The following is a 21,220-nucleotide window of genomic DNA, read 5'->3' as shown; positions in this document are numbered from 1 at the left end:
ATATATATGTTATGTACATACAAGCCAGTGTGTGAAGATTATTAAATTTATTTAGAATGGAACAACTAAATGAAACGAGTTGATGCTTCTCCCCCCCCCCCCGGCCCCCACCCTCCTCTTTCTCTGAAATCAATGGAAAAAATAAACTGACTTAGAACATGTGGAAACTGAGGCTTGGAGAAGGTATATGTCATGCGCAATTGCTTACTATGTATTAGGCATCAGGCTAAGCACCATATACTTACTGGTTATCTATTTGATCCTCTATGCAACTCTATGAGGTATTACTATCTCCATTAATAGGTCAGGAAATGATCTCTGAGACATTAAGGAACTTGTCCTAGTTGTTAAATGGTAGAGAAGAAATATGATTGACAACTGAAAGAGGAATGAATAGTCAATCATCAGCCTGACCAGGCGGTGGCACAGTAGCTAGAGCATTGGACTGCGGAGGACACAAGTTTGAAACCCCCAGGTCACTGGCTTGAGTGTGGGCTCATCTGGTTTGAGCCCAAGGACTCATGAGCTTGAGTGTGTGATTGCTGGCTTGAGTGTGGGATCATAGATAAGACCCCATGGTCACGGGCTTGAGCCCAAAGGTTGCTGGCTTGAAGCCCAAGGTCTCTGGCTTGAGCAAGGAAGGTGCTGCAATGAAGAATTGAGATGCTTCTCACCTTTCTCCCTTCCTGTCTCTCTGTCCCTATCTGTCCTTCTCATTGTCTCTGTCACGCACACAAAAAAGTCAATCATCAGTTCAGAGATCAGCAGAGAAGAGATCAGGGAAGTTGGAGAAGCTAGAGAAGGTGGGCAAGACATCCTACAGCAGGTAAAGGATTTTGGTGAGGGCAGGGGAGGGGGAAGAAGGCAGGAAGAGAGCCATTTGAGGGGAGGGGAGTGGAGTCTGAGAGGCTGGATTGCACATGCAGGTCTAGGGAACAGTGGTCTGCTCTGGTGCTATGTTGATGGTGTGCGACTTCTTGAATTAATGTTTCTCATCTCTCTCCCTTCCTATCTGTCTGTCCCTATCTGTCCCTCTCTCTGACTCTGTCTCTGCCACCAAAAAAAAAATACAATTAAAAATATAGCCTAGACCAAATTACTTAAAGGGAAACTAAAGGAAGAGTTCACCCCCTTTTTCAATAACAACAACTGAACGAATAGCATTCCAAGTCAGATAATGAGAAACATAGAAAAGTTCTGCAGCCTTAAGAAGACCAAGACCCATGAAAGGGCTGGGAGCTATAACTGGTTGTTGAGCTAGTTGCATTCAAGTGTTCCCACTTCCATCCATGCTGATGAAAAAACATCAGTGTAAGCAGGAAGCCACACACAGCAGTTCCTGCCTGCAGAGACAAAAGGAGATTAATTCTGGAAATAAGTTATCCTGAACTCTGGAAAAAAGTTTTAACCAATCTTTCAAACTGAAGGAGATGAAATCTTGTAATAAATAAACACCAGCCTCCAGGCACATTCAGGTTCAGGTAAGTCACTAAGAGGGTCAAACAGAACATCAGGATACTCTAAGTCAGGCCAGATGGCAGGAGGGAGAAGGGGACATGAACAAGGCATTAAGACCCAGGTTTCTGTGGTATATACTCTGTTTGAGTTGACTAGTGCTTTGGGGCTAATATTTGTTACAGAAAAACAGAATAGGATCTTCCCACCCCTCAACAGTACTAACATAGAAACATTATATTCCTGCCAACAATGGAAAGAATAATTTCACTGATCGTATTATACTTATTTTATCTGTAAATCTAGTATATGCAATTTATTCCTTACTAAATAAAACGGGGAAAGGAAATACCAAACTATTCATTTAAAAACATATTCATTAACAGGTGTGATTGTCTCTAGGGAGAATCCCTGGTTGGAGTTGGGGGAGGGTGGAAGGCGAGTATAGAGCAAAAGGATAGTAGGGATATTTATTTTTCACTTTATAACCTTTTGTGTCAATTTAATTGTATAATATGCATATATTATCTATTCAAATATATATATACCTTGATTAATCATATTTTGAATAAATCAAAACTCATGAAGTTTTTTATTTGAATGGCACTATTGATCATTGATAATCAAAAGGTACTAAATAATCAAAGATTTATCATCCCAGCTAAAACTAACATTCTAGACCAATTAAAAAAACAAAACAAAACATTAAGAGTGGACAAGACCATATTCAGATGAAAGGAAAGCCTAAATGGCTGGGGCAGTATTGAGGTATACTTTTATCTAGCATTCCATTAAATAATAATGGTGATAATAATAACAAAAGTTTATACTTTTATTTACAGTTAGAATATTTCTAAATGCTGCTCTGGTATTTAGTATCCTAGATGGAGAAAATCCTGGTGAATATTAAACACTGAGAAACACTTCAAAGCTGCTAAGAATATGGGTACATATCCATTTATAATGAAATATTTTTTTGAGCCATGAAAAAACCAACTCTTCCATAAAGTAACACATGGCCATATGAAGATCAAAACTCACTTTGTGACAGTGGAAGTATTTCACATCTAGAAACTTACCAAGGGTGTGTCTTTTCCTCCCACAATGCTGAGACCAAGTCCTGAACGTCCCTTGGATATTTCTATAATCATTTCCTGGCCAGGGACAATGGGACACGTGGCAGGGTCCACTGACAGAGGAGCTGGGAAACTACCTGGAGGAAGAAGTGAACACAGAAAAGTGGGGGTAAACTCAGCTTGCACCCTGGGGAGTGCATGGTTGGCATGTGTTTATCATTTCAGTCTTTTTCTCCCAGGTACCATGAAGGAAAAGGCTGGGTCATTATGGCCCATTCATCCAGGATGACACGTGACATTCCTATGACACTTGAGATTAAAGCAATAACTATTCCCTTATCCCCAAATCATCCAGTTTAGCTTGAAAATTTTTAGTCTTAAAATATATCATAAAGTATGATGTAACTGAAAACAACAAAAACAAAACCAACTATCTAAAAATTATCCCAAATGTACACACAGCAAAAAAACTCCAAAAAACAAAAAAATAAAACAAACAAAAAAGAATTAATTGCTCGTTCTGTATAAAAAGCTTGCTAAAGTATTAGTATTTAGAAAGTGGTTTGACTTCAGGTGATGGGCACACGATGCAATGAATAGTTGATAAGCTATGGAGACGTACATCTGAAACCTGTGTGTTCCTATGTAGCAATGTCACCCCATTAAATTTAATTTCTAAATAAAAAAATTAACTAAATCAGCCTGACCTGTGGTGGCGCAGTGGATAAAGCATTGACCTGGAAATGCTGAGGTCGCCGGTTCGAAACTCTGGGCTTGCCTGGTCAAGGCACATATGGGAGTTGATGCTTCCAGCTCCTCCCCCCCTTCTCTCTCTCTCTCTCCTCTCTCTCTCTCTCTCTCTCTCTCTCTGTCTCTCCCTCTCCTCTCTAAAATGAATTTTTTTTAAAAAAAGCACCTCTTACCTAAGAGTGTGCCAAAAAAAAAAAAATTTAACTGAATCACATTAAAAATATTATTGCTGTTTTATAAAGATTTACTTTTTGAAACCACTGTTTTACAGTGGGTTTTTTTCTAAAACCAGGAGAGAAAAATTTACAGGCTAAGAAAAGATTTTTAATAAAACCCATTTATCTAGCATACATTCCATGTATGTGTGTTTTCCAGGTGACTAAACCTAACCTACTAAAAAATTAACAGTAAAAATGTTATTTTGAAGAGACTCTTACACAAGCAATAGTCTCCAGAGATTAAAAAAAAAAAGTTTGACCATCATGAGTATTGATTCTTATGTTGTAATATAATTTAGTAAAGGGTTGATAACGAAGGGCCCCACCTGCTGATCAGCTACAGCTAATGCACGGGGGGCAAGTTGAGATCCACAAAGCTCAGTAAACCTACGTAGAATCAAGGGTCAGAGGACTGACTACAAATGGTCTGAAGGCAAAGGACAGTTTTTACATTCTCAGAAGGTGGGGGAAAAAAGGAAAAAAAAATATTTCAAGACATGAAAATCATACAAAATTCAAATTTCAATGTCCATAAATAAAGCTGCATTGGAACATAGTCCCGCTAACTCATCTATGGCTCTTATCACACTTCAGTGGCAGAGTTGAGTAGCTGCAGCAGAGACCATATGGCCCACAAGCCTTTACTATCTGGCTCTTTGTAGGGAAAGTTTGCCAACCCTTGGTATAAAACAAAAGGAAACCGGCTTCATCCAGGGAAGACTGTGGGGGTTCTGTTCTAAGTAATAATCACGGTCTTTGTGACAAACAGGCACAGGTTTGAATTTGAGTTCTGAAGAAGGAAACTCACTGGTGGGTGAACCTGAGGCTCACTCCTCATCAGAAAAATGCTGTAACCGCCGTCTAACAGGCTGTTAGAGGAATTAAATGTGTGTGAGGTACCCTGCCCAAGGTCTGGCATATTGCAGCATTCATACATTTGCTGTTCCTGACCACATGGAATTTATTAATCTAATGGCCTCTTGGTGAAGAGTGAGAAATTTAGGGACACAACCTCAGTAACAATAAAAAAAAATATATATATATATATATATACTATATTAGAAGTAGAATGTTATAAACCTGATTTGTCTCTAGATGTTTTTGCAGCATATGTATTTCATACTTCATTTCCCATTTATTAACAATAAAAACAATGTGCATCCATTTCAGGGATGCTTTAAAAAGTTTACATTCCTTTTGTAAACGACTGGTTTAGTCTTCCGAATGAGAAGAGCGTGAACACAGCAAGAGACGCTGGAGACGGCACTTCCTCCCTTCCTCCACTTCTGTCTCACCCCAGCCAGTCTAAACTCAGCCTTGGTATTTACTTCTCTCAGAGAATCCAGTCCAGAGACTCATGCACACCAAGTACCCAATAAATGCTTAATCAGTAGATGACTGACTGAATATATTTCTGCAGATTAAACTGTAGGATGATTAGTTTCTGATACTGAGGTATAAATATGTGATATATATGATCAAAACTCGACTGGTCTGCATTGCAGACCAACGTTTCCAGTAAGAGGCCAGGTAGTAAATATTTTGGGCTTGCTTTACAGGGAACATGGTCTCTGTGGCAATCACTCGACTTTATCCTTATAATGTGAAAGCAGCCACAGACAATATGTAAACAAGTGAGTATTTCAGGAACAGTTTGTTTATGGACACTAAAATGTGGATTTCACATTATTTTTGTTAAACATTCTTTTGATTTTCTTCAGTCTTTAAAAAATGTGAAAACCATTTTTAGCTTGCAGACCATATAAAAACAGAGGGTGAGCCAAATTTGACCCAACGGCCATTTGCTGACCACATTCATCAGGTATTTTAGTATAAATCCAGTTCTTTAGAATAGTACCTGCTTGTTAAATTTTTTATGAGTTAATATTTACAAAAATATGTAAAAGACAAATACCATAAGGTATCAGGCCTGCTAAATTCATACAGATTTATGCTTCATCATTGGTGAGCACGGTGTTGTAAACAGTCCTCTTTTTTTCCTCCTTTAACTGACTTATATTGCATAAAAGCAAAAAGAGTAATATTCATTTTGAAGTTCTATTTTCAGATGCCAGTCATCATAATTCAAGCCAGAAATTCAAAGGCAGAGGAAATATCAATTTCTTTAAGCACTGAAAAGTAACAGTTTTCAAATAGCTTACATTAACACATGCAAGGCTAACAATTTGGCTAAATGTGAATTTTGTTTTTTTTTACAGAGACAGAGAGAGAGTCAGAGAGAGGGATAGATAGGGACAGACAGATAGGAACAGAGAGAGAAGAGAAGCAATTATCAGTTTTTTGTGGTGACACCTTAATTGTTCATTGATTGCTTTCTCATATGTGCCTTGACCGTGGGGCTACAGCAGACCAAGTAACCCCTTGCTCGAGCAAGCGACCTTGGGTCCAAGCTGTGAGCTTTGCTCAAACCAGATAAGCCCGCACTCTAGCTGGCGACCTCGAGGTCTCGAACCTGGGTCCTCCGCATCCCATTCCGAGGCTCTATCCACTGCGCCACTGCCTGGTCAGGCTAAATGTGAATTTTAAGAGATATTACTCATAAACTAAACACAATCTTTTGGAGAGAGTAGAGAATGATTTGTTAGTTTCAGATTCAAACAGCATTTACTGAGAGCCTTTTTTATTCTAGTACTTCTATAGTCAATAAGCAATAGACAATTCCAATGATAGAGATGAGGAAAACAGTGTAGGAAGTGAAGCAACCTGCCAGGTCTCAAGGCTAAGGAACTGGAAGAGGCCGTGCAAAGCCAAGCTTCCTGACTCCAAGTGTAGGGCTCTTTTCAGGACATCATGATGCCCTTCTTTTTAAAGGTATGATGAATCAATTCAATTCTGCTCGAGAAAGAACCATACCATAGCCTGTGAAGTCTGTATCTGTTGAATGGTAGGATGGAGTTGGTGCTAAAGGTATTTCTTGTGAACTGAAGGAGACTTTCGTTGAATGTTTTTGCTGTTTCATCTGGCTGACAGCCTACAAAAGGAAGGAAAATTCAATAAATGTCAAAGATTTTAAAATTGTATCGTGACCAAAAAAGTAGTGCACTCCAATGTCCTCTGAGAATTTAGAGTAGGAGAGGGGGCAAGAGGGGTCAGGATTGTTTCTGTCCCATTCCCCCATGCTTCCCTATTGATCTTCATGTCTGAAATGCTTTGGTGAAGGATGGATCAAGGAAAGGGAGAAGGATAAAAGCAGAAGATGTTTTATCATTGTGGTCTGTATATGAAGCTGGGGCTGGGAAGCACAACCAAAAGTTTTATAATTTCTCTTCATTCTCATGAAATTAACGTGAAGTCCATAAATCTGGGCTGTGCCCACTGAAAAAGAATCTACGCTGCAGATGTTCTGAGCATACAGCACCAGCTGTCTCTTCCCGACACATTCACAATAGTCAATGATGCATTAGGTAGGCTGACTGAGCAACATGAGAGCAGGGAAGGGACAACAAACATCTACGAAAGGCCCACTACATTCCAGATACATCAATTACATTTAATAGAACTCTACCTTAGTCACCTTTGGTCCCCAGTACTTGGAACATAGTAGGGCCTCTATAAATGTTTGATGAATTAATGAATGAGTGAATAAATGCAAATAGAAAAGCAAAATAGAAGTCACAGAAACTCAGAGTAGAAAATGAATGTGTGATTCAGTGAAGGTCAAAGACCTTTTGCTAGGTGAGCTTTAGAAAATTAACTTGTAATTCTGGATTACTGTTGATGATACCACCCATGACTATTAGTATTCGAAAACTAGGAAAAACCAAAAGGACTCCATGCTTGCTTAACAGGCAGTTAAAAAATATAGGTAATGACCTGACCTGCCTTCTGGATCTGTAGTTAGCCAGGGAACACATCCCCAGCTGGAAGATTCTGGTGGAGGCAGTGAAGCACCAGGCTGTCCCTGGAGTCTAGAAATAGGATCAAGGTAACTGCTGCAGAACAACAACATCTCCAGACTCTGTCAGTGGAAGTCAGGGCCTCAATACAAGGCTTTGTGCACCATGTAACGACTAAAACACCAGCACCCATTGTGTACTGACATTGTGCTTTCAGTTTTCAAAAACATTTTTATATCCATGAATTCATTTACTCATAAGGACAACCTTGAGAGTTAGATGATATTACTCCTTTTTCAGAGAAAGAAATCAAGACACAAATGTCAAGTGACATCTGAAATCACACAACTAATTAAAGGAAGAGGTAAGACTAAATTGAACAGATGTTCACTTTTTTCCTGTTTTTCTATGACCATCATTTAATAATGACCATATGCTTATAAAAAGACTAATTCAAATATGTATTTTCAATACTTTTTTGTGTGTGTGACGGAGACAGAGAGACAGATAAGAACAAAAAAACAGGAAGGGGGAGAAACATCAATTCTTCGTTGCAGCACTTTAGTTGTTCATTGATTGCTTTCTCATATGTGCCTTGACCGGGGAACTACTGCACAGCAAGTGACGCCTTGCTTAAGCCAGTGACCTTGGCTTTCCAGCCAGTGACCTTCGGGCTCAAGCCAGTAACCATGGGGTCATGTTTATGACCCCACTCTCAAGCCAGGGATCCTGCGCTCAAGCCAGTGACCTTGGGGTTTTGAATCTGGGTCTTCTGATTCCCTGTTGGGGACCAAATAAATAAACGGGTATTTTTGCAATCTGGACAGAGGTGTTAGGCTCAAACCCCACCTCATTTGCCTAGTTAACAAAGAGCTACACCTGATTCTCATTTGTCTCATCCATGTTCTCCAGAGGAGGCTGGAAGCTAGTTTCTTACTGGTGTAAAGTACAGTGTGTCCGTAAAGTCATGGTGCACTTTTGACTGGTCACAGGAAAGCAACAAAAGACGACAGAAATGTGAAATCTGCACCAAATAAAAGGAAAACTCTCCCAGTTTCATACCTATTCAGTGCAGTTCGATGTGGGCTCATGCACAGATTTTTTAGGGCTCCTTAGGTAGCTATCCCGTATAGCCTCTACAGACTCGTCACTGACTGATGACCTACCAGAACGGGGTTTCTCCACCAAACTGCTGGTTTCCTTCAACTGCTTATCCCACCGAGTAATGTTATTCCTATGTGGTGGCGCTTCGTTATAAATGCGCCGATATTCACGTTGCACTTTGGTCTCGGATTCGAAATTTAGCAAGCCACAGAACACACTGAACTTTCCTCTGTATTGTCCACATCTGGACTGGCATGGCCGTGGGTTGCTCTGCTGTATACACGGTGTTACGTCATCATCTGCGCATGCGCAAAGGCTGCCACATCATCCTACAGAAACTGGGAGGGTTTTCCTTTCATTTGGTGTAGATTTCACATTTCTATCGTATTTTGTTGCTTTCCTGTGACTGGTCAAAAGTGCACCATGACTTTACGGACACACTGTAGATTTGGATAGTATGGTGGGGGTTGTCTTTGAGTTGCCTTGGAAACTTAATTGAATTGCTGATGGACCACATTTTTCCCATGAATAAAAGTGGATGTGCTTCTGGGAGCACGGACGTTATGACTAAGGAACAGTAGAGACTGTTTCTGGACCACAACAAGTCCCTGTCCGATGCTCTATCCACTGTGCTACCACCTGGCCAGGCTATTTTAGTACTTTTAAAAAGAGAAAGGTGGAAGAATGACAAATAAGGGGTTACTAACAGAACACTGAACAATGGAAACCCAGATGTCTGATTACTCTAAAAGCCAACTTCTCCAGCTTTCTGGATGCTAATTGTGCCCACAGTGGAGTGGTTAATGGAATGTAAACAGGCATAAACTCCATAATTTTCAATTGTTTTCTTACGGAGAAGGATCATACCTTCCCCTTCTCCCTCGCTGGAAAGTGGATGGAATGGTACTACTTGGAGTAGCCATCTTAGACCAAAATAATGTATACCATGTTTTGAGAATGAAAGAGCAATAAGAGTGGCATAGTAATCATATAAGGGGTTCTTGGGTCAATGATGTCATGGAGACACCATATCACCCTCAAACTGATCACATCCCAATATTATGTAAATGAGGAACTTCTTGCCGGGAGCGAGCCTAATCTTAACTCACACAGTACTTATGTCCAACTTCCGTTTTGTATTTTCTCATGAAAAAATATTGATAACAAAGGTGAGTGCAAGCTACAGAGCTCTTCTATGAAAAACATCATGTGAATTTTAAAACAAGAAAGCATAAGAGACAGCAATCACTACAGCATGACTTTTATAAATAGCAGGGAATGTTTGTTCCTCACTTTTCTATCTCAGTTCCATGTTATCATCCCATTTCATTGTGCATAATAGGTTTCCAAAAGATATTGATAGAATTAAACTCAATTTAAAAAAATAGGAAGCAGTCCACATAAACCAAGGGAAACATCCAGGCAAAACCTCTTGTTGGTTGGCATGGTAATAGATGAATCATATGCTCCTGTGACTCATCCACTGACACAAAACCAAACTACGAAGTGTGAAAGGTAAGAAAGATTGATTTGTTGTTGAATGTTATTATATTTAAATGTGAGAGCAGCCTAACTAAACAGTGGTTCTCAACCCTGTCGTTATAACAGGAACTGCTAGGGAGCTTTTAAATTTTTGGATACTGGAACCCTCATCCTTGACCAAATAATTTGGCACATAGAAGCATGGAGCCCAAGCATTGTAGTCTTTTGGTTTTTTTAAGTTGAGAGACTTATTTCTTTTTTTTTTTTAAATAATTTTATTTTTTTAATGGGACGACATCAATTATTCAGGATACATATATTCAAAGATAACATGTCCAGGTTATCTTGTCGTTCAATTATGTTGCATACCCATCACCCAAAGTCAGATTGTCCTCTGTCACCTTCTATCTAGTTTTCTTTGTGCCCCTCCCTCTCCCCCTTTCCCTCTCCCTCTCCCCCCTCCCCCCATAACCACCACACTCTTATCAATGGAGAGACTTATTTCTTAAAGTAAAAACATGGGTTCTTAACCCAGAATAAGTGGGTTTCTAAGAGACACACAGAGGAAATTCTGGAAACTATAAAATCTTAGTGATTGTATCAAATTTATATTCATCGGTGTTTTTCTGGGGAAAGTGTCTACACTTCATCAGGTCTTCATAATGGGGGTAGGGGAGGAATCACTACTTGAAAGAAAATATGAATTGCTAAGTTTGTTGGTGGCCACAGGCAAGTCACTTAATCTCCTTAACCCTAAACTGCCTCATCTGTAAATTGGTGGTAATGCCACTCTACTTTGCAAGGTTGTTGTGAAGATTAAAGAGAAAACTACATCTGTAAACCTAACACTGCCAGGAACGACTTAGGAATTCAGTTAATAATAGCTATGAATGTTGTTATGTCCTTTGATAACAGGTTAATAAACCATCAGCCAGCTTCTGATTGAAAACCTTCAGGGATGGAAAATTCCATTTCCATAAGGAAGCTCATTCCATCTCGGCACAGCCAGTAGGGAAGTTCTTTGGAATGAGCTGACGTAGCCTCACTGCAGATGCTGCCCACTGATCTCTGGGCCGGTTCTCTTCTGCAGCCACAGAAAGGCTTCTAATCACTTTTCCCAAAAATAATGCTTTAAAAGTGCTCTTTTTTCAAAAGGGAAAAGACAGTTCAGATAATGTTTAGGATTTGCCCCAGCTCTAAAACACTCTATTATAAAATTTTAGACACGTTTGATCTGTGCCTTGAGATAGGGGCAGTAAAGAAAGGCTTAATGTATAAATAGTATCTGTAAATACACAAAGTAAAAATGTGATTTTAAACTTTAAAAAATAATTGCTTACAGATTTTCAGTTGAACTGAATTTATTTTAAAATTTCTTTCTATATCTACTTGTTTTTATTTAGGTTTTTAGAATATGACTTTAGAATACATTTTAAAGACACTTTCTTTCTGTATGGTAAGGTTTAAAATACCACATATTTTCTGTAAACTCTAGTAATCCAAAGACTCTTAAAGATAAAAAATAATTGATATAGTAATAACTTAAGTTTGAGCAGCACAAAAATATAAATTGGCACATAGAAATGAAAATCAGAACTTAAAAAATAAAATACTCAACAGCAACAAAAGTACAAAAATTTGACAAAAGTTTGTTTAAGAGAAGTGAAACTCAAAATACAAGAAACACTAAAGTTTATAAAACTACAAGTTCTCCCATTTAATGTTTTAATTGATGACATTATGTAAAACATGGTGCTCTCAGATTTAAGTGTGAATGTGTTTTCAGGCATGCCCCATTTTTAGGGTATTGGTACCAGGAGGTGTACAGAGGATATTTCCACATGTGTTGCACAGAATTGGTGACACAGGTGTGTGTTGACTTCAGGGTGCAAGACATACTATAATCTCCTGTCAAGTAGTAAAGAATCTGATTTCATCGCAACCACCTCCTCTTCTCCTGGGACCTGTCTATAGCAAACACCATCCCAGGAGAGCAAAACCAGAAAGACGTGTAAGGTACGTACATTGTCATTTGAGCACTCCGGTGCCTTCTGCTGAGTTGCCGCACCTTGACTGAGCCCCTGGGAGATGTCTTCCTAAAATGTGAAAGACAGAGAGTTAGCAGCATTGTCGGGCTCAAGTGTACTTTCTAACTTTAGTAGTCAAGAACGATTTCACAGGGCTTCAGTCTCCTACAAAAATGACCAACACGCCGGCCATAAAAGTTCTATTTATCCATCTAGATTAACTCTCAGAAATGAATGCCAGCTTGTAATTTTCAAATGCTTTTTTAATCTTTTCAGGGCTATCAGGTGTTAAGTCTATCAGATATCCTTGGTGGCTACTTCAACCAGTTTCTTTCTTCTTCTGTCATACCAGTAATCCCTATATTTGTACTTATACTCAACACTAAATCCCGTTAGGGTTCAAATCTTTATATTAGAACCCCCTTCTTTCAGATATTCAATTAGAGGCGAAAATACATTAATGAGACACTGTAAGATACAAACATGTTAGTCCTGGACCCCATGGAGTAGTACAGAATCCAGAGTTAGCAGAGAAGCAAATTCAAAACATACAGGAACCAATGCATAGCTAATGGCAAATTACTTGAAATAAATGATGACAATGACAAATTGACAAGATTGCCTATGTCTGCCTCCCACCATATCCCATCCTTTTTTTTTTTTAAGTGAGAAGAGGGAAAACAGTGAGACAGACTCCCCTGTGTGTCCCCTACAGGGTCCACCCAGCAACCCCCATCTGGGGCCAATGCTCTAATCAACCCAGCTAATTTTTGTACCTGAGGCTGACAGCTTGGAACAACTGAGCTATACTCAGTGTCCTGGCCAGCACTCAAACCAACTGAGCCACTAGCTGAAGGAGAGGAAGAGGGAGAGAAGGGGAAGATGCGGAGAGGGAGAGAAGGGGAAGAGCTAGAAGAGGGGGAGAGAGAGGGAGAACAAAAGCAGACAGTCACTTCTCTTGTATTCCCTGACCAGGAATCAAACCTGTGACGTCCAAGTACTGGGACTGGGCCAACGCTCTATTCACTGAGCAAATTGGCCAGAGGCTTATATTCCATCCTTTTTTATAGGCAAATTTACAGGGGAAATTATTGCCTGATAATTTACTCTAAGGTATGAAGTCCTGCACTTGGTTTGGACAGGGCAGGGAACATGGAGAAAGACCGATCTGGATAGGAGAGGAGATGGGTTTATTCTGGCCTTTGGTAATTATCTTGGAGACATCCAGGTGGCAGAGCTACACAAGGATGGTGGGCAGGTAAGCTATCTGAAGATGAGAAGCATAACTTCTTTTTTTTTTTTTTTTTTTTTGTATTTTTCTGAAGTTGGAAACGGGGAGGCAGTCAGACAGACTCCCGCATGCGCCCGACTGGGATCCACCTGGCATGCCCACCAGTGGGCGATGCTCTGCCCATCTGGGGCATTGCTCTGTTGCAACCAGAGCCATTCTAGTGCCTGAGGCAGAAGCCATAGAACCATCCCCAGCGCCCGGGCCAACTTTGTTCCAATGGAGCCTTGGCTGCGGGAGGGGAAGAGAGAGACAGAGAGGAAGGAGAGGGGGAGGGGTGGAGAAGCAGATGGGCGCTTCTCCTGTGTGCCCTGGCTGGGAATCAAACCCGGGACTCCTGCACGCCAGGCCAATGCTCTACCACTGAGCCAACTGGCCAGGGCCGAGAAGCATAACTTCTATAGCAGAACAATAGGAATCTGTGACCCTAGTTCCTTAAGAGTTCTGCAATCCTTCCTGACCTGTGGTGGCACAGTGGATAAAGCTCAACCTGGAATGCTGAGGTCACTGGTTTGAAACCCTGGGCTGGCTTGGTCAAAGCACATATGGGAGCTGATGCTTCCTGCTCCTCCTTCCTTCCTTCTTGTCTCTTTCTTTGTCTCTCTCTCTAAAAATAAATAAATAAAATCTAAAAAAATTAAAAGAAAAAAAGAATTCTGCAACCATAAGCAGGTTATATCTGACCTCTTGGAGCCTCACTTTTCTCATCTATAACATGTGAAAAATGGGATGCTGAAAGCATTAAATGGAACAATACATGGAAAAAACTTAGCATGGTTCTGGCAAGTAACAAATATTTAATAAATACATTGATGATAATAAACAAAATTAATCTAGATAAACCATGTGCCTAACTCTACTATAGGGTCAGTGAAAATAATTACTTGGACAGACGGACACTTTCTCTGTTGGAGAATATTGAAATATTAACACCCCTTACCCACACCTCCACCTGGTTTCCTTTTGGGGCATGTTGACTTATCCTTTCTTCAAGAAGTTCCCATGAGATTTGTAACAATACAGTAGATAATGATGAGGTTATGCCCAGCCACTTATTATAACTAGATTAGGTAAGAATCTCATTCTGTCTCATCAATTCCCTATTGGTTTACAATCTGAGAGAGTTAGTTCCACCACATAATATCTTGAGACTGCAGCCAAGGACCCCTGGATGATTTGTGACTACCTTTAGTTATCAACTTGTGAATTATATTTTAGGGCCAAAAACTATATCTCAATTAGATTCCCTCTTATTCCCCTCAAATGGGAGAAGCAGCCTAGAATTCATTTCCCACACCTCTGGTCTTTTAATTTATTTTTACAAATTTGCTTAGATTATATGACATAAAATGAATTTTAAACTTACCCCATATGCCTTCCCTAGATCCCTACGTGGTGTCCTTCCACAGCATGATGAATTTATTTTATCCCTATTTTTGCAACATTTATACTGTATTTTAAAATTTTTATTTGTGTTTCTCATATACTAATATGATTGATTTTTTTTTTTTTTTTTTTTGGCAAGAGAGAAAGAGACTGACAGAAAGAAAAGGAGAGAGATGAGAAGCATCAACTTGTAGTTGCGGCACCTTAGTTGTTCATTGATTGCTTTCTCATATGTGCCTTGATCAGGGGGCTCCAACTGAGCCAATGACCCTTTGCTCAAGCCAGAAACCTTGGGGTCATGTCTATGATCCCACACTTAAGCCGGCAATCCCACACTCAAGCCAATGACCCTGCACTTAATCTGGACGAGCCAGTGTTCAAGCCAGCAACCTTGGGGTTTCGAACCTGGGTCCTCAGCATCCTCTGTGCCACCACCTGGTCAGGCATGGTTGACTTTTATTTGTCTTAATGGTTTTTTCAACATATAGCAGAACAGAACATGAGTTTCATAAAGGGTTTGTGCTGAATGAATCCAAGTTTGGTAACTTCAACTGTAAATGCACCTGAGTGGATTTCAGAGCCAGACATGAAAGGAAGGACCCACAGTGAAGGCGATCCTGTGGCCTTCACTTTGAAGGACCATAGTTGAAAAGACAGGAGAAAGACATGAAAAGTTAAATGGCGCTTACAAGAATTTTCAGAATAAAAGTTCTAAACTGCCTTATAAATGGAAACCCATGTTATTCCTCCAGTGTGGCTCAAACAGCCTTCTGAAGAGCAAAAGGGGCTCTATTTGAAAATGGGGCCAAACAGTCTGCAAGCCTAGCTCTGCTTACACCCAGATTAACCAGCAATGGGACAAAGGAGCTGACTTTCCCAGCTAAAGACTTAAACATGCAATTTATATATCACATGAAGATGCTACTAATTTGATTGACTTTGTTCTCATCATTTGCACTTGTCAATAAAAGGAAAGAATGCTGTAATAGTAGCCAGGAAAACCTGGGTTCAGATTGTTCCTATTACTTACTGGCAGTGGCAGTGCTTGGAAACTTTCATTATTTGCAATAGTAGGAATGCAGTAACAGCTACCTGAGCAAGGGTTTGTAAGCAAAGCTGAGTTCAACACATGCTTCTTGAGCATTTACTCTGTGACAACACTTATGACATTTACAAATCTGGTGAGACAGCTACTGAAGAAAAAGTTATGGACACTTTGAAGTACAACTGAATGATACAAGGTGTGTGGTACAGAGCAGGTGTCGAGAAGTATTAGTTTCCTTCCCTTTCTCTTATCTTGTGCTCTAAAATGTGGAAGAACAAAATGAGAAAAATCAGAGCTCTGAAAAGCATCTGGTCCAACACACTGTCCTATTTCTTATGCTGGGTACACTTAAACCTCTGGGACAAAGAATGGAGCCGGTACCTGACAGCAATGGTAATAATAATGACAGCTAAAACTTACTGAGCACTGACCGTGCCAGTTGCTGAGCTAGGTATGTTACACTTTTAGATGTGGATGTACACCACAGACCTGCACGTTAGGTACTATGATGATTTTGGAGTTGACATAGTTGAGGCCATAAATGCTAAAGTTATTTGCCGAGCTGAACTTCACCCATACATACCTTGCTCCAGAGCCCCAGCCCTAAACCAAAGACTAAACCGCACAGGAAGGGGCAAGTGCTGCTCCCCTCCCCCCAAACACACACAGGAGTCTCAGGACTCAGCCTTTGCACGGTGATTCCATCAGAAGAAGCCATGCCTACTTATTCTGAGCCTGTGCAAGGAAAAACAAAGCAAACCCAGTTCATGCCAATAGCCACTGCAGTGACCTTGGGTGAGTTGTTTTCCTCTGTGTTTAAACATAAATTTAGAACTTGCTAATCTCCCAACTACTGCACCATGGGAGCTCTGAGTGCCTTCAAAGCTGAGGTCCTGGGACATTCTAAGATGTTGGCTTTGTACAAGGGATCTTAAATAAGAAGACTGAGGAAGCATTGTGGAAAGATCACCGCATTCGTGGAACAAACTGATCGGCACGTGTTATGTGCATTATGTTATAATCCTCAGCACAGTACCATGAGCTCCTGAAAGAAAATGTTTTGCAGGCCAGGCAAATTACTGATCAAGAGAAGCAGCTCCTGATGGGTAGACATAAAATGCAACAACACTGGAAATACTCTACGTAACAGATAATAATGGGAGCAGTGTCCAGTGCACTATCACCAAAGCTTGTTGACCTCTGTCCCAAAGCTGAGTCATCAAGATGTCCTGTCCGTCTGGCCACAGTAGTTGGTCTGAGGGTGGGCAGCTAAACCACACAAGGATATCCTGTGGTTTTTCCAAACTGGACCCTGGGGAGGCTAGCCAGCCCCTCCTGGGCAGCCAGGCTCAGGAGCCTTTGGCAGCCAGGCTCCCAGCACGCTGAGGAAGCAAGCCGCAGCAGGAGAGAGTCACACACAGGCAGAGACCTCTCTGGCAGCCCCAGGCCTCTGGTTCCAACTGTCACCGAGGCTGTCAACCCTGCTCTTCCTGTGGTTAGGTAAAAAGAGCCTGTCTCCTATCAGCAAAATTCTTCTTTTGTCTATAAGGTCCAGTTGTGATTTTATTACTTGCAACCAAGAAATTCCTGATTAAAATGAAGTGGATCCCAGAACAGATCTATCATGATAACAAGCTCACGGGGGTCAGGCCTATGGTAGCTAAAGATAGAGGAAGTGAACTGAGTATCAGGCAATAAACTAGAGACAGTGCTCAGCCTAAAAGCATTCAAATTCAACAATTTTAAAAATATGCCTATGAAACAAACCAAACACAAATGGTCAGTCACTGATTTTGAATACGTTAGAAAAAGAAAACGTTTGCCTGGATCAGTCCCAGCCTAATTTCTAAGCATTCATCTAACCACCTGGATTAGGTTAAAGGACATTAGCAAAAGCTCCCATGGCACCTTAACTTCCTCTTCAATAGTAGTCGTCAACACTGAGAGTACTTACCTAAAGTTGGATTGAAATCCTGCAGTGACACTTACTCCTTGAGTGTCTCTGAGCCTCAGTTTCCTTATCTATAAAGGAGGGTTAGTAATAGTCATATAAAATATGAGTGAGTACATTCAGAATGCTGCCTTCTGGAGTAAATGCTGAGAAAGCCTCAGCGGCCATTATTCTCAGCAGTTCTGAAAGCTCCCTGGAGGCCACACCTGTGTGTCGGTTCACTGTGATGTTACCCGTGGCTAGCTCAATGCTTGGGACAGGACAGGCCTTCAAACCAACCTTCTTAAATTCTGCCCCATTTGAAAGAGAAGATAATCACCATAGGTTTCAGATTATAGGATCTTAAAATTATGTCAGCAAAAAGGCATCCCCAGGAAAGGGAAAACTCGACAGACTCAAAGAACAGTGTCTGAGCAGCCTGTTTCCAAAGAGCTCTGGAGTTCAGAGGGTAGGGCGCTGGAGACAGGTGAGAAAGTCTGCGTGCTGGGATCTGAGCTGGCTTGTCATTTTCCTTCTCTGGGACCTTAGTAGTAACTACTTATGATTGCAAGATTACTTTCTCAATTTAGAAAAATCTGATCAGCAATAGCTTCCTTCTCGGCAAGGTGAATTTCAAGTCTGCAGAGTGGGCTGGTTTAAGTGGCTGGGTGTGAAAAAGTAAGCAAGCAAACACCACAGGCATGCATTTGTGTTACAAATACGTACCTATATTTCTGCTGTGTTTGAGTTTATGAGATTACTTTATCTGCTGCATTTGCTCTCCATGTTATTTTCATTTACAATGCAGAAGGGAAGAGAATGGAAGAAGCCAAAAGCTTTTCTCTTGTGACTTTCATGAAGGAAGCAGACTTGACCGTAAATTTACTGTCTTTTTTATGACCAGGATAGGGCCATTTATCATGTAGGCAAATCTCAAGTGATTTTCAGAAATACAAGACATAAAGTAGAATGAGCTGTGAAAATGCCACATATTTGAATGCACCTGAACTCTGCCACTGGCAATTTGCATACTATTGTAAATGAGAGGCCAATGCTGACTCAGACACATTCTCTCCTGCTCCTTATGGGAATTTCCTAGATTCTTGCTATAAATGTGGTTTTTATACTGGATCTGAAACAGAAAAGAAGATTCACACAGTGACATCTGCTCCCATGAATCCTGCAGTTCTTGATGGACTGCAAACTGGGGGTAATAATAGATTTTGAGCACACAGTTCAGGATCTTGTGTTTTTTGTTTTCTCAAGAGAGGGAGAGAGGGGGGGGAAGGGAGAGAGATGAGAAGCATCAACTTATAGTTGCAGCACTGTAGTAGTTCATTGATTACTTTTTATATGTGTCTTGACCAGGAGGCTCAAGCTGAGCTGAGCCAATGACCGCTTGCTTAAGCCAGCGACCTTGGGCTTCAAACTAGCAACCTTTGGGCTCAAGCCAGCAACCATGGGGTTTTGAACCTGGGACCTTAATGTCCTAAGTTGATGCTCTATCCACACTGCACACCACCAGTCAGGCACAGGACCTTGTTTTAAAAATAAGCAGGATATACACCTGAGAATTCCAGTCTGGAAGATCTAACAAAAAGTCTATAATCGTTACAATTGTATTTTAAACCTTTTTTTCAAACTTGGATGCCAGCACTTTAAAAACACTTAGGAGGCCCTGGCCGGTTGGCTCAGTGGTAGAGCATTGGCCTGGTGTGCAGAAGTCCCGGGTTCAATTCCCGGCCAGGGCACACAGGAGAAGCGCCCATCTGCTTCTCCACCCCTCCCCCTCTCCTTCCTCTCTGTCTCTCTCTTCCCCTCCCGCAGCGAGGCTCCATTGGAGCAAAGATGGCCCGGGCACTGGGGATGGCTCCTTGGCCTCTGCCCCAGGCGCTAGAGTGGCTCTGGTCGCGACAGAGCGACGCCCCGGAGGGGCAGAGCATCGCCCCCTGGTGGGCAGAGCGTCGCCCCCTGGTGGGCGTGCTGGGTGGATCCCGGTCGGGTGCATGCTGGAGTCTGTCTGACTGTCTCTCCCCATTTCCAGCTTCAGAAAAATACAAAAAAAAACACACTTAGGAATAATTTTTAAGCAGTCAAACTGATACACTGAATCTATATCAGAAATCACATGGCATAGAATTCCTTTAAAAGTTGAAATTCTATTCTGAGTTCATTATATCCTCCCACAAATCGTTTTATTCTCATGTTCTTCTTTTTTTTAATTAGTGACAATATCAAGCTCCCATTTATCAAGGTTTAAAACCACAGGCAGCTTTCACGGATTCTCTTCCTGCCTGCTTTCATCTGATCGTTTGTAAAGTACTCTCAAGTCTAGGGACACCGTATAAAGCAGAGTAGTTTTCTCAAACTTTGGAATTTCACAAAACAGAAAATTTTCAAAATAACTTTGGGGACATAGAGTTACCTTTTTTGTCAGGTAACTGAGCCCAAAGAAATAGTGGGTTGGAACGTATGAATTTGCCATTTTGTAAGTCAAAGAAATGGTCAAATATCAGTGGTTTCAGAGGGTTTAATTATTAAAGTCCTCTCTTCCCAACTACTACTATATGTTATTACCATAATGTCACATGTGAAGAGCCATTCTAATATTAAAATACTAGGTAGGGTTCAACCTCAAAGAGTAGTCCTTTAAATTTAACTATCTATGTGGTTATTATTTTTCACAGATCCATGAAAACTGTTATAGATTCACATGGGTCAAATTAATAACTCTTTAATATTATCTGAAGAGAGGAGAAAGCTTGGACTTTGGAGTCTGACAGTGGTTCATATCTTAGTTCCTCTGCTTATAGGTTAAGTGCTCTATGACAAATTAGTCTTCTAAAGTTCAGCTTCTCGGCCCTGGCCGGTTGGCTCAGCGGTAGAGCATCGGCCTGGCGTGCGGGGGACCCGGGTTCGATTCCCGGCCAGGGCACATAGGAGAAGAGCCCATTTGCTTCTCCACCCCCCCCCTTCCTCTCTGTCTCTCTCTTCCCCTCCCGCAGCCGAGGCTCCATTGGAGCAAAGATGGCCCGGGCGCTGGGGATGGCTCCTTGGCCTCTGCCCCAGGCGCTAGAGTGGCTCTGGTCGTGGCAGTGTCGCTCCCTGGTGGGCATGCTGGGTGGATCCCGGTCGGGCGCATGCGGGAGTCGGTCTGACTGTCTCTCCCCGTTTCCAGCTTCAGAAAAATGCAAAAACAAATAAATAAATAAATAAAGTTCAGCTTCTCTATGGGTTGATACCAACTATCTCTAGGACAGGCAGTATGGCATGATCAGGCATGTGAGTCAAACATATAAGAAGGCTTCAAATTCTTATTGTGGCACTTACCGCCTCTAAGCCTTTGGGTAAGAGAATTAACTTTTGAAATACTCAGGTCCCTCATCTGCAAAATGGAGATAATGCTTCATTATACTCTGTTCAATTCCTAATAGATAAGTGCTCAATAAAAGATGAATGATGTTATTACTATTGCTGCTGCTGGTTTTTTTTTTTTGGTCAGGATAATTGAGATAATATTTTAAAGTGCCTACTACAGTGACAGGTACATAATGGTTAGCCATTAAATAACACTGCAAACTGTTTTCCAAACTGGCTGTACC

General features: G+C 41.0%; 1 protein-coding gene across 8 annotated transcripts in view; it reads right to left on the bottom strand.

The window, feature by feature from the left end:
* PATJ (PATJ crumbs cell polarity complex component) overlaps positions 1 to 21,220 on the bottom strand; it is a 411,472-nt gene that overhangs the window by 74,740 nt on the left and 315,512 nt on the right. For all 8 annotated transcript variants that reach the window (XM_066376436.1, XM_066376440.1, XM_066376442.1 and 5 more), the window contains 3 exons: positions 11,967 to 12,038; positions 6,374 to 6,491; positions 2,535 to 2,668 (listed from right to left, as the gene is read on the bottom strand). In XM_066376436.1, coding sequence (XP_066232533.1) covers positions 2,535 to 2,668; positions 6,374 to 6,491; positions 11,967 to 12,038 — 324 coding nt within the window. The remainder of the gene's footprint in view (positions 1 to 2,534; positions 2,669 to 6,373; positions 6,492 to 11,966; positions 12,039 to 21,220) is intronic.

Source organism: Saccopteryx leptura, chromosome 3, assembly GCF_036850995.1.
Source record: "Saccopteryx leptura isolate mSacLep1 chromosome 3, mSacLep1_pri_phased_curated, whole genome shotgun sequence".
NCBI lineage: Eukaryota > Metazoa > Chordata > Mammalia > Chiroptera > Emballonuridae > Saccopteryx > Saccopteryx leptura.
This window is presented reverse-complemented; position numbering and strand designations above follow the sequence as displayed.